Raw genomic sequence first — 12,901 nt, forward strand, 5'->3', positions numbered from 1 at the left:
GTGTTTCACTTGTCCCCCTCTGTGCAGAGTGGTTTGCCACCAGCACCGACAGCTACATCCTGCGGGACCTGGACGACACCTCGGTGGTGGAGGACGGCAGGAAGAAGCTCAACACCTTAGCACACTACAAGGTAAGCCCACGGGGGACAGCAGCTCGGAGGGGGCCTGCCTGGCCCCGGGGGCAGTCCCCCACAGTCGGCAGCAGCGTTAGGAAGGAGCAGGGAGGTTGCCATAGCTCCGCCAGCGCTTCCGGGGAATAGGTGTCTGCCCTGGCGAGGAGCTCGTTAATATTGCAGCACACTGGAGCTCATTAAACGCCCTGCATGCAAAACAAGTTCTTACCGACGGCAGAGAGGGGAGGAAGCAGAGCTGCTGCTCCCCGCGGCCGGCAGCCTGCCTGACCAGCATCACTCTGCTCCCGCTGGGGTCGCTGCTGCTGCCCGGCGCAGGGCCGGGGGTGCTGCCGAGGAGCAGAGGCCAGAGGTGTGGGGACAAGTGGCAGCTCTGGGGGTTGTGACCTTTTTCCTTTGAGAACCAAATGAAACCAGGAGTGCCTGCGTGCTCCCTGCGGTGCCTGTGGTGCCCGGGGGCACAAGCTTGGCTGGGCGGTAGCCCTGCGTGGGAGCTCAAGCCCAGCCTCGGTGCTGGCTGCTGTTGCTGTTTGTGTAAGGGCTGTGCCAGGGAGCCTGCTGCTGGCCACTGCCCTTGGCACAGCCAGTGCCAGCCCCCCGAGGCTGGGCTGCAGCCAGGATACTTCTGCTCTCCTGGTAAAGGCAAAGAGCTGCTGCACAGCCCAGCACTCTCCTCTTCCAGCTGCTTCAGAATGATCCAAAACTGCAGCTTGGGCACAAGCTGAATCCTGTGAGATGTGAAACCCTCACCTCAGCTTGCATTATTTTTAAACCCCTTTCCACACAGAGCATTGCCCTTCCTGCTGGTTCTTGAGCTGGGGAGCAGGGCAGAGGGCACTTGTGGCAGGGCACCAGCGTCCCCCAGCTCCTGAGATCTCCCCAGGTCCATCCCCATCTCCATGGGAGGTACCATTGAGGCCCCCATCATTGGCATCTGCTCTTCCCTTCCTCCACAGATCCCTGAAGGGGCATCACTGGCCATGAGCCTGTCAGACAAGAAGGACACCACGCTGAGCAGAGGTAGGGCTGGAGCCTGCAGTCTGTGCTAGCAAGGGGAAAGAGGAAGGTCTGAAACCACTTGATTGGAAGAGGCTCTTCCCTCCCACTTACACCTGCAGCTTCTTGCCAGCCTGCTTCTAGGTTCCAGGCTGTGCAGAAGCTCAGAACAGAGCAGGGGAGACAAAAACTGACCTTGAAGAAGGAGTGTCAGCCCCTGTGTGCAGGCCTCCTGCCCCAAGGCTGGCACTGCAGTGGCACAGAGCTCCTTTGCCTGTTGGAGCCAGGAGCTGCTCAGGGCTGCAGCTGCCCCAGCCATGAGGCTGGACATGGCCCAGGGCACGTGGGGCACTGCAGGGCACAGTGGGGCATCGGAGGGCATTGCAGTAGCACCCCTGTGCTGATCCTGCTCTCCTGCCCTCTTGGGTGCCCCACAAGTCCTCCCTGTTGTAGCTGCTGAGGTACCTGCTGCATGTCCCAGAGGCAATACACAACTCCAGACACAGCAGCTTGCTGAGTCACTTGGGGTAGGAGCCCCTGCTCAGTGCTGGGGTCCTTGGGGAAAGCAGAACACCTCCTGCCATGGAGGGTGGCTGTTGGGGAGGACATTGACTTAGGTGCCCTGACTGAGCCTTTGTGTCTCTGTCTTCCTCACAGTGAAGGATTTGGACACTGAGAAGTACTTCCACTTGGTGAGTATCCCGCTCCCAGCATTGTGGTGGGGGCTGGGGGCTATCTGGCCACCCAGGGGAGTGGAGCAACTCTGCAGGACACCCTCTGCAGTGAAGGGCACGCAGGGGATGTGCCACAGCTCTGACTCTGCTCTCCTGCTGCCATGACAGTGAGGATGCTGGTGGAGGGCAGGTGGCCCAGCCCAGGGGTGCTTGAGTCAAAGCTCTTTGTGGTAGTGGAGTGGAGCCATCTGACCTCCTGCTCCTGTGTTGACATATTTCACCTCCATGGTGGCTGCACTCCAGCATCAGCCAGTCCCAGGCTGTCCCCTGTCTGTCAGGGAGATGTCCCCTGGGCAGTGCTGGCAGCAGTGGTGACCAGCCAGGATCCCTCATCTCCTGCACTCCAGTCTGTGGTTTTTCAGTTGGTGTGATGAAAGAGGAGAAAATCTTCTCAGCCTTCTGCTGTTAGCTGAGCCCCCTCTGTGGGCTGGGCTGTGAGGAGTGATGAACAGGCTGGGGCAGGGCTCCTTACTTTCCTGCAGAGGGGCTCAGAGAGGCACAGAAAAGGTTATCTTTAGACAAGCTTTGGTGCCGTGGGACACCGTAAAAATGAGCTGGGTGGCAGGGAAGTCCTTGTGCCTGGTGTAACCAGCAGCAGCCAGAGAGCCTGGGAGCAGGGCCGGAGCGTGGTGCTGCCAAGCACCCTGGGCAGCCGGGGGCCAGTCACCAAGCTGGAGCTCCTGGCATGCTGCCTGCCCCTGGGGCTGGGGGCATTGGTGAGCTGTGCTTGTGCTGAGGCTCATTTGTGCTTGTGCTGGGCTACCAAGTGTTAAGGGTTGCTGAAAGCTGTTAGGAGAGAAGCATTGTGGGCAGCAGGAAGGTTTGATGGCTTCAGACAGTACAAGCCCCCAGCTGAGTGAGGAGGGAGAAGGGATGGGAAACTGAGCGTGCCCATGTGAACCGGTGCCAAGATGCCCTGAGCTGGCCTGCTGGGTCATTCCAGAGCTGTCATTAGCCCACCCCTCTGGGGCAAGATTGATGTTTGTGCTTGAGAAGGCCTGGGCAGGAATCCTGGGGGATGTTTCCTGCCGTTTGCTGCAGGAGCCCCAGCTGCAGCCACCCAGGGGAGCTGCAGGGCAGGGGGGGAGCAGAGGAAGCTGGGTTGGTTTGTTCTCTTGGTCTGGCTTGAGAGAGGCAGTGGAGAGCTGGACAAAGGCGCAGGAGAAACAAGCCTCAGGAAAAGTGAGGATTACAACTCGCTCCTCCAAGGCCATATAAGGGAGCAGCTGTAAGCAGGGGGTGCAGTCTGCAGCTGAAACCCTGCCCGGGAAGGCAAAGGCAGCGTGGCGCCGCAGGGAGCTCTGAGCCTGTGCTTTGGGGGGGCAGGTTCTCCCCACCGATGAGTCTGTCGAACACAAGAAGTCCCACAGGCAGAGCCACAGGAAGAAAGTCCTACCAGAGATCTACCTGACCAGGCTGCTCTCCACGAAGGTAGGGGATGGGGTGCTGGGTTTGGTGGTGCTGGCCTGTAGGGGCTGGTCGCTCTCGAGGGGTGGGGGGCACCCTGGGACCCTTCCGTCCTGGAGAGGGTTTGGTAAGGCTGCTGGGCACCACTGCTCCTTGGCTTCCCTCCAGCTCACCCTGGGAGCAACAGCACTGCTGCCTGAAGCCCCCCATGGTCTCCCCAGACTGGTCTTGGGTCTGTGCCCATGCAAGGGATGCTGATCACCTCAGAGTCCTGATGCATAGGTCAGACCTGAGCCTACCTCCCCAGCAAGAGGTCCTGCTGGGAAAAGAGTGGGAGATGCTCAGTGCTGGGAGCAGGGGAATGTCTGTGCAGTCTCGGATTGGAACTTGCCCACTTGCGAGTGCTCCACTCCGGCAGCTGGGCTCCCAGCCCATCTTTAATCCCAGCATGATGCCTGACTGGAGCAGAGATCACAAGACTGGCCAGCAGTCTCTGCTCTTCTTTGTATTTACTGTGCAGAACAATCACAGATGTGAGATCCTAGCAGAGAGAAAGGAAAATCTCGATGCCAAAAGAAATTAAACCCAAATGCAAGCTAATTATATCACTGCACCAGCAGCCCTCCCCCCTGCTCCGGCAGCCCCTCTCCCTGCTGCTCTCTCCAGCTGGCAGGGAAGGGTTTCCCCGGTGCTGCCCTCCCCCACTGCCTGCTCCCCCGCAGGGCACGCTGCAGAAGTTCCTGGACGACTTGTTCAAAGCCATCCTCAGCATCCGGGACGACAAACCCCCCCTGGCTGTCAAGTACTTCTTCGACTTCCTCGAGGAGCAGGCGGAGAAGAGAGGGATCACAGACCCTGACACTATGCACATCTGGAAGACCAACAGGTTTGGAAGATGAAATCTCTTCTGTCTCTTCCTTCCTTCCATCCCTGGGGAGCAGCAGCTGCAGGCCCCCGGTGTCCTGGACAAATTGTTAGGTGGCTAACCATAACAAAGGGGCTTGGAAAGCAGGAGGGGTGGCAGAGGAGCAGTGTGAGAGGAGGCCAAGCACAGGCTTGGAGAACAAGCAGGGCTTGGGGTGCCATGAGCTGCAAGAAGGAGACAAAGGCAGATAAGGGGCAGGAGGAACTGGCACGCTCCTGCAGCTAGTGAAAGGAGGAGCAGAAGAGGGTTGGGGGCTGGGAGGCAGCAGCCTGGATTGTCAGCTGCAAGCACCGAGGATCTGAGGCAGGCCAGAACCACCTCAGGTCTTCCAGCCAGCATGGAGACCTCTCAAACAGGGCTGCTGGCTCCTTGCCATTTGCTTGCTGGCTTTCCAGCCCCTGGGATGCTTCTCTCGACTTATCTCTGTACCCAGGCTGGGACTGAGAGCTGCTGGCAGGGCTGCAGGAGCTGCTGCCATGGCAGCTGCCTGCTGCCCGCTGTGCAGCCCTGGCACCAGCCCGCAGCCATGCCGAGGGGCACGAGGAGCAGCAGGACTGGGGTGGGAGCCATGGCCGGGGGAAGTGGAGCAGGGGAGAAACCAGAGTGGGGGAGCAGGGAGCTTGGAGAGGCATCCAGGACAGGCTGAGTGCTCCTGGGGCTTCAGGGACAGAAGCCATTTCCAGCATGTGAAAATCAACCTCAAGTGTGGCTGGGCAGCCGGGGACAGGCACCAGCACTGAGCTGCAGCCTTGCCTGCCCTTCTTTGCCTTTAGCTGCTGGTAAAGCACAGACTGAGAGCAGCTCCCACTGCTCAGCTGCCAGGGAGGCACAGCCAGAGGGACCAGCACTGAAATTCTTGTCCTGGCCAGAGGATCAGTGAAGTAACTGTGGGAGAAAATTAATAGCAGGAAGAAAGACAGAGGGGGCCAGACCAGCCATCAGAACCACATGAGAGGGCCTGTGGGGGAGCAAGGAGAAGGAGCTGACACCACTGCAAGGAAAATCAGCAAGTGGGGAGGTCTGGCTCAACAGCCCTATGCCCACACACCTGGCAGAGGCATTTCTAGAGCCACACTGGCTCGAGGAGCTGCTGAAACAGCCAAGGTGTGCACTGCCCTGGAGAGAGCTGTACCTGGGCTCTCCTGCCCAGGCAGTGTGCCTCAGCCTAGAGAGATCCGTGCCTGTCCCTGCCAGGCTGCGACTGCAGAGCAGAACCTGGCCTCTCGTTCCTTTCCTCTCTGCTGCTCACTTTCTGCCCTCCGCCCTGCTTTTCCTCCCCGGCCCTGGAGCACGAGCCTCACCCCTCTGTGTTCCGGGGCTGCCTCCCTGCAGCCTGCCGCTGAGGTTCTGGGTGAACATCCTGAAGAACCCCCAGTTTGTCTTCGACATCGACAAGACCGACCACATCGACGCCTGCCTCTCGGTGATCGCCCAGGCTTTCATCGACGCCTGCTCGCTCTCCGACCTGCAGCTGGGCAAGGTACCCTCCCGGGGCAGCCTGCGCGGCGCGGCCGGGCGGCGGGCAGAGGCAGGAAGCTGGGAGGCTGGGAGCAGAGCAGCTGATGGCTGGGTGCTCGGTGTTGCCCCGGGGCTGTGAGCGCTGTCCTGTGGTCGCAGGAGCACAGCCAGCACCACCTCTGCAGTGCGTCCTGACGGGCTGAGCTGTGCCTGAGCAGACAGAGGTGCCCTGCTGCCTTGGGCAGGGCTGTGAGGGACCGAGGCGGGCACCGACAGCACAGAGCTCCCTTGGCCAGGGCTGTCTTAGGGGGACAGCATCAGCACAGCAATCCTGGAACAGCAGCTCAGGGACCACACAAACGCCCAGTAGCAGGTTGAAAGATGATGTAGCTTCGGGTGAAGCTTTATGCACTGCTGTCAGTGGGTCCTGCAAAGCCTCTCGCCTGGGAGAGCTGTGAGAAGCTCAGGAGGCCAGCTGAGCCTTCAGGAATGTGGGCTCTGCCTGCCCAGGCAGCACAGACCCAGCCTGGAGGTGTGGGGACCACCCAGGGACATCCCCTTGACACCATCATTATGAGTCTTAAGTCTTCTGAGGAGTGATGGAAGAACCAGGTTGTTCAGCCTGAAGAAAAGGAAAGGAGAGACCACATTGCTCTCTGCAGCTCCCTGAGAGGAGTCTGCAGCCAAGTGGGGTTGGGCTCCTCTCCCAAGAAACAAGTGATGATAGGATGAGAAGAAGTGTCCTCGGGTTGTCCCAGGGGAGTTTTAGGTTGGCCATGAAGAGCAATTTCTTCCCCTAAAGGGTTGGCCAGGCCTGCCCAGGGCAGTGGTGGAATCCCCATCCCTGGAGGGGTTTCAAAGCCTTGGAGATGTGGTGCTGAGGGCCATGGGCTGATGATGCCCTGGCAGTGCTGGGGTCAAGGTTGGACTCCATGACCCTAAAGGTCACTCCCACACAGAAGGAGCCTGTGCTCCTCAGATCCCAGCCATCAGGACGAGGGAAGCAGCTGGCAGATGCTGCCACAGTGCTGCCCCTCTCCAAGGACATCTCCATTACCTTCTGGGCAGCTCCAGTGTGTGGGCAGAGCCCTGGGGCTCAGCACATCTGCCAAGAGCACAGAGCCACGGCGAGGCTCCAGGGCTGCTGTCCCGCGGGGCAGGCGGTGAGGCAGCAGGACTCCAGCCCCCACCTCCTGCTCTGCCCCCAGCCCGGCCCCGGCGCTGACATCTGAAACCTTGCGGCAGAAAGCAGCTTCATTAAACAGCGCTGCACAGAGCCTGGCGGCAGCGTGGGCTATGACGTCGGGGGGGACCCTGCAGAGAGGGGGTGGGAGCTGCTCCCTGCCTCTCCCAGCCTGGGAGCAACAGGAAGCCTTGGCTGGGAGAGGTTAAGGCCGGAGGAAGATCTAATGAGCGCTGGGGTTTGTTTGTTTGGGTTCGGGGCTCTCTTTTGGCACGCATTAGGAAACACCTACCATTTGTCTTTGTCAGGCTGTGGGTGAGGGGAAGAGGGGTCAGCTGGAGTCAGACAGCAGATGGAAACAGTTTCCAGGAATACAATAGCATAAGAGAAGGAATTGTTGAGTAATGTGGGAAGAATAAATCCTCAGTGTAAAAATCAGCTTGGAAATCCATGAGCAGCTCACTGAATGGTTTCCAGGCTCGATTCCTTCCCTGCTTTCAGCATCTTGCTGGTGGTACTGCAAGGCTCAGGTTCCATACATCTACTGGTTAATGACCCGGTACCCTCCTCTTCCTCATGCAGAGAAATCAGGCACAAATTAAAAGCCCCTCCCGAGAGGAGGCAGCACGGCTTCCTTTGTGTTTCCAAGGGGAAAAACCTTTTGTTGTGAGCAGCTCTGTAACTTGGCTGCATTCCTGCAATGCCTCGTTGCTGGGTTTGGAAATAAACTGCTCTGGGATCTGGTGCCACAGCCTGGTGCCCATTTCCCATTCCCCTACAACCGTGCTACAGCTCGCAGCAGCAGCCTGCAGTTACCCCCGGGTTCCGTGGCCACTGCCCAGCACGCCCAGGATGCTGCCGCCGCGGCTCAAGCCCTGCCGGGCTCCTCCGCAGAGCCTCCCTCCCCTCCCCCCTAGCCACGTCGTGTCGGGGCGGTGGGACACGCTGAGCTCACTCCTCACCCTCTCCCCCGAGCTGGGGCCGTGTCCCCTCGGGGCGCAGCGCTGGGCCAGGCAGCCAGGTTCACTGCCAGGGTAATGATCTCAGCGGGGCAGGAGCGCCACGAGGTGAAGATCAGTCATGCTGCTGTGTGCCAGGAGGGCAGCGGGGCTCTGCCGGCCCTGCTACAACCCGAGCAGGGACTGTGAGGGTAAGATGGCCTTGTCCAAGCTGACATTAAATCAAGAGAGCTCAGTGTTTTCTGTTAATTACTTCAGATGCACTCAATATAGGCCAGGCAGGCTGGGTTAGTCAATGCAAAATAAATCAAAGCTACATGAAAAATCCGAGAGGAACACTTGAGCTGACAAAGTTCATCTTTGAGAGAGCTTTGTTCTTCCATTTAGATCGAGCTGGCTGCTCAAGAGACCCGAGCCAAGCCTGCAGAAGCCCTTCCCTCGTTACCCATTGCACAGGCAGGGCTGTGGAGCACCAAGTGTTTGATCTGGCACAGCCCTGCTCCACTCTGCAGAGTATCACCCGGCAGAAGCCACCTCGCCTGACCCCGGGCATGCTTCTGAGCTTGCCCTTACAGCAAATTAAGCCAGGCTGCCACGGCCACCGTCCCTGGCACCGCAGCTAACAAACCTTGGGCAGGAAGCAGGGCCGGAGCCGGAGCTCTGGCTCCGCAGGTGGGTGGTGCCCACCCGCAGCACCTTTATGTGCCCGGGCAGCACCTCTGTCATTAGCTGCTCTGTGCCATCCCAGCACACTCCCCTCCACAGCCGGGACCAAAGCCGTGGCTGCTCCCCGCAGTCCGCGTCTGACGGTCAGACAGATCAAAGCCCGGCAGCAGGTGCCTGATGGCTGCGTCTCGCCCCTGCTCTAGGACTCGCCGACCAACAAGCTGCTGTACGCCAAGGAGATCCCCGAGTACAGGAAGATCGTGCAGAGATACTACAAACAGATCCACGACATGCCCCCGCTCAGCGAGCAGGAGATGAACGCTCACCTGGCCGAGGAGTCGCGGGTAAGGGCGCAGGGAGGGGCCAGGGCTGCAGCCTCCTGCCTTGCGAGGCAGGGGTCTGGCAGCGGCAGGAAGCGCAGAAGGGCTGCATCAGCTACTGCTGAGATGCTGCAACCGAGAAAGGAGATTTTGCCTCAAACTTCCCTGCACAAACTTCATCTGACCTAATTCTGAGCATCTTCAATTACCGCCGGAGCTGCAGTAAACACCCACGAGTCAGCTTGGACTTAACTAGCTCTGGCACCGCTGGGACTTGGCAGTGAGAGCCATTGCCAAAGAGCCGGGAAGTTTGGAAAAGGATCTCTGCCATCCTGCAGCCCCCAGCCAGCTGGCCACTGGGCACCTACTGCCAGGGCCAGCCTTGAGTCCAGGCAGCCTGCTGGCAGCTGGCCCTGGCAGCCGGCCCAGGTGCAGGGCCCCGGTACCAGCTCCCAGAGCTGGCAGCTGCGCTACGGCTCCGAGTCCTGCCAGCGATGTGCCACAGCTCCCTGCAAATCAAACCATCTCCCTCTGCTGCTTTAGCTTCAGCTGCCCAGCAGGCTGCTCCTGCTGGCACCGCTCTACCCAGCTCTTGTACTGCCCCACGCTGTGAGGCAGCTTTGGGCAGGCAGGGGTGAGGGGCACTGCCAGGCGTGGGCAGCAGAGGCCGAGCCTGTTTCTGTTGCAAACAAATGCCACTCGCCTCAAGGGGCAACAGAAACACCCAGGCAAAACCTTCCATCTGGGTTGAGCTTGGGGCTTGAGCTCACTTGCTGCTCCACCTTATCATCCCCCTCTTTGTTCTGCCCCTAAAGAAATACCGGAATGAGTTCAACACCAACGTGGCCATGGCTGAGATCTACAAATACGCCAAGCGCTACCGCTGCCAGGTGAGTGCCCGCCGCAGTGCCAGCCCGGCCTCTACCCAGCCCTCCAGAAGAGGGCTGGCATGCTTGGCACCACCCCAGCACACGTAATGGATGCACAGACAGGTGCAGTGCTTCGCTCTCCCCAGGCTGATGGCTTCCCTACAGAGCAGGGCAGCTACTCCTGGGCTGCGAGCTGGGCTGGGCTGCCCCCAATGCTTGCTGGTACAGTGCACACCCAAATAACTCATCCCCTGCAGCGGGGCACTGCCCTGCCTGTTTCCCCAACCTCCTGCCCCCCATGCTATGAGCAGTTCAGTATTACCCTGGGTTTGCTTTGCTTGTGCTCCCCTGCCCAGGGACTCAGCTTTGCCCTAGAACAGCCAGAGAGGGCGAGTCCAGACAGGCTCTCCCCAGCAAAAGTCTGGCTGAGATTTGGGCTCAGCAGAGCTGGGCTGGTGGGTGGGCAGCCCTGCCTGTATGCCTTGGCCACCCACCTGCCCACATCTCCTGCAGATTGTGGCTGCCCTGGATGCCAACCCCACGACCAAGCGCACCCAGCTGCAGCACAAGTTCGAGCAAGTGATTGCACTGATGGAGGACAACATCTACGAGTGCTGCAGCGAAGCCTAGGCCCACTGCAGCCCTGGAAGTGACCTTCTGTGCAGCACAGGGCTGTGGGGAACGTGCCTTCAGCCACCATACGCCATGGATTGCCTCGCCAGGGTCATTCCCCAGCCAGCCTCATGGTGGGGGTGGACCTGTCCCATGGCTGAAGGGCTCCCTCACCTAAAAAGAAGCTTTCCTGAGCAGCTCAAAACCCCTCTGGTCTGCACTATGGCACCCATAAGTTATTTGCTGTTGCCAGCCAAAAGTGGAGATGTGACACAGCAAGCTCAGATCACCACTTCCCTCTGGTCAGCAGCTCCCTGCAGCCCTGCTTGTGGCTCCTCAGGACAAGAGATGGGGCTGCAGGAGGTCTAACAAAGAGGTGAAGCAAAGGGCAGCCTCAAGGCGTAATGAGCAAAGACAGCAAAGGCCATGGGAGCAGCGCCTGCGCTCCCTCCACACCATCCCTCTGGCATCCTTGTTTTAACAACACCAGGGACTCGCTCAGCTGTTCACTATCTGCTGCATTCTGTGTATTTTTGTGCCTTTTAATTTTTGTACTGTATGTGTAAACATAACCACCCCTCCATCTGAGACTTGGGCAACGGGGAATGCAGGGCTGAGGCACAGCAGTTGCTTCCCAGGGAGCTGAGGCATGGACCAAGCACTTTATCCCCAGCTGGTGATGGCTGCTGCAGAGCCAGGGGGGAGGTGCTGTTGTCAGACAGCGTGGGGAGGGCTCCTTCCCTGTCCCTGGGTTCCACCTCTGCCTGCAGAGCAAGCTGGAGTTGCTGGGGGTAGGTGAAGACTCCCTACCCTCCAGCCAGCTGGCCACAGGCACAGCCTCTGCCCAGGCAGCAGGGGTAGTGGGGGAGAAGCAGCTGTGCCTCACCCTCCAGCTGTGCTAGCTGCACCCATGGCTGTGGCACTGCCACGGGGCAGCTGCTGCTGACAGCTCTGGAGTGGGGCAGTGTAAGCAGAACACCAGGCAGCACCTTCCCTCCCCTACCCCACCAGCATCTTCCTGCCCTTGCCCCCAAAAGCAAGGTCAGTGCTACGGGGGGTCTGCTGCAGCAACTCGCTCTGGAGCCAGCCCACCTGAGAGCAGCCACAAGAGTGCAGCTTTGCTGGGTCTGGTCTTTCCCTCAGCTCCTTCAGGCAGAGAGACTGGACCCCAGCCCCTGGCAGCAGGATGCTCAGGCAGGCCAGCAGAGCAGCTCCAGCACCCTGAGCTGCACAGACAGAGCTTGTCCAAGACCTAGAAACTTCTCTGCTGTCCCTCAGCCTCTGCACAGGGCAGAGCCCCTGCCCCAGCTTGCTGGGACACCCAGGGAGCTGTAGCTCCTCCGGTGCTCTCCAGCCTCCCCTCCCCGGTCCCTCTGCAGGGGCAGGACCACAGCTGACTCCACACCTCGGAGCCAGCTCTCACTTGCAGGCAGCAGCTCCCTGCCCACCACAGCTGAGCCCAGCCGGAGCCACCGCGCTTCAAACTGCCAAACAGAAGAGAAGTTACTACCTCACTGCAGGCAGGGTCCCAGGTGAGCCTCCACCACTCATCCCACTGGCAAGGATGCAACCTGCTGTTAGGTGAGGGTTCCAGCAGAGCTCCTCCTGGGTGGCTCAGTGCCGGGGGCCTCCATCCCATCAGCCCAGCAGCGGCACGCCTGAGCGCTGTGCCCGGCAGCCCCGTGTACATAGATGCCTATTTTAAACAGAGACTTTATCCGGTGCGGGGAGGGGAGAGGAGAGCAGAGCTTTTTTAAGGGGACCTCCAGAAGTCCCCACACTGTGGAGGTGTCACTGCTGAGGAGGTGGCTCCAGGACAGAAACTAACAATGTAGCTGGGCTACATTTTATTTTGAAAGAGACTCCACACAGTCTTGAATTATTTTGTGTCGTCGTTTTCTTTTAGAAACTGTGAATAGCTGCCAGAGAGAGGCAGGCCCAGCGCAGGGAGGGCAGGGGTGGGAAGGACAGAGGTGCGGGGAACGCGGAGCCTGGCTGGAGGTGGGGAAGGGCCGGTGGAGCAAGAGCTCCATGCTGTGACAAGGAAGGGCACGGTGCGGTGGCAGCCGGTAGGGTTTGCCTCCCGGTGCCGTGCCTGGGCCACGTGCTGGGGCCTCCTGCTTCGGTATTTAAGTTTCTCAGAGCAGAAAGTTGTTAAGAACCCTTTGAAGCAGCCCTAAGGGAGCAGCAGCTGGCAGGGCTGCCTCCAGCCCCAAGCCCTCTGCACCATGGTTTTAGACTGGCACGTGTGGTGGCTGTGGTGTCCTTACCTGCTGTGTAGTGAAGTGGCAGACTCCTAGAAAAGCCTCTTTGTAATAAAACAAGGTGCTGAAACCTGCTGCTGCCTTCCTGCCTGCTGGGGACCAACCTCTGGGCTGGCCTGGGTGTGTGTGGGGAGCTTTGCCTGCCCGAGGTGTGCCCGGGGGTGGCAGCTACCCCCTGCCTGTGGGTCCTTACCCCTCTGGGCTGCAGAGCACACTGCTGCTGGCACCATGGCTCCCACCAGGACAGATCCACAGGGGGACACAGCCATGCTGCTGAACTGACCCTGCACTGCTGCACACAAAGGGACCAGTAACGCTCCAGTGGTGTCACTGCTGGGCAGCCTCACCCCTGCCAAGTGCCATTGGGCCACAGGACA

General features: G+C 59.8%; 1 protein-coding gene across 1 annotated transcript in view; it reads left to right on the plus strand.

The window, feature by feature from the left end:
- Window positions 1-12,598, plus strand: part of PLXND1 (plexin D1) — a 68,731-nt gene extending 56,133 nt beyond the window's left edge. The window contains exons 28-36 of the mRNA XM_068157726.1: window positions 28-131; window positions 1,088-1,151; window positions 1,785-1,819; window positions 3,188-3,292; window positions 3,991-4,154; window positions 5,526-5,673; window positions 8,663-8,803; window positions 9,595-9,669; window positions 10,162-12,598. Coding sequence (XP_068013827.1) covers window positions 28-131; window positions 1,088-1,151; window positions 1,785-1,819; window positions 3,188-3,292; window positions 3,991-4,154; window positions 5,526-5,673; window positions 8,663-8,803; window positions 9,595-9,669; window positions 10,162-10,278 — 953 coding nt within the window. The 3' untranslated portion in view covers window positions 10,279-12,598. The remainder of the gene's footprint in view (window positions 1-27; window positions 132-1,087; window positions 1,152-1,784; window positions 1,820-3,187; window positions 3,293-3,990; window positions 4,155-5,525; window positions 5,674-8,662; window positions 8,804-9,594; window positions 9,670-10,161) is intronic.
- The last annotated feature ends 303 nt before the right edge of the window (window positions 12,599-12,901 follow it).

Source organism: Melanerpes formicivorus, unplaced genomic scaffold (genome assembly GCF_026170545.1).
Source record: "Melanerpes formicivorus ecotype bairdi unplaced genomic scaffold, bMelFor1.0.p_v2 SCAF_38, whole genome shotgun sequence".
NCBI lineage: Eukaryota > Metazoa > Chordata > Aves > Piciformes > Picidae > Melanerpes > Melanerpes formicivorus.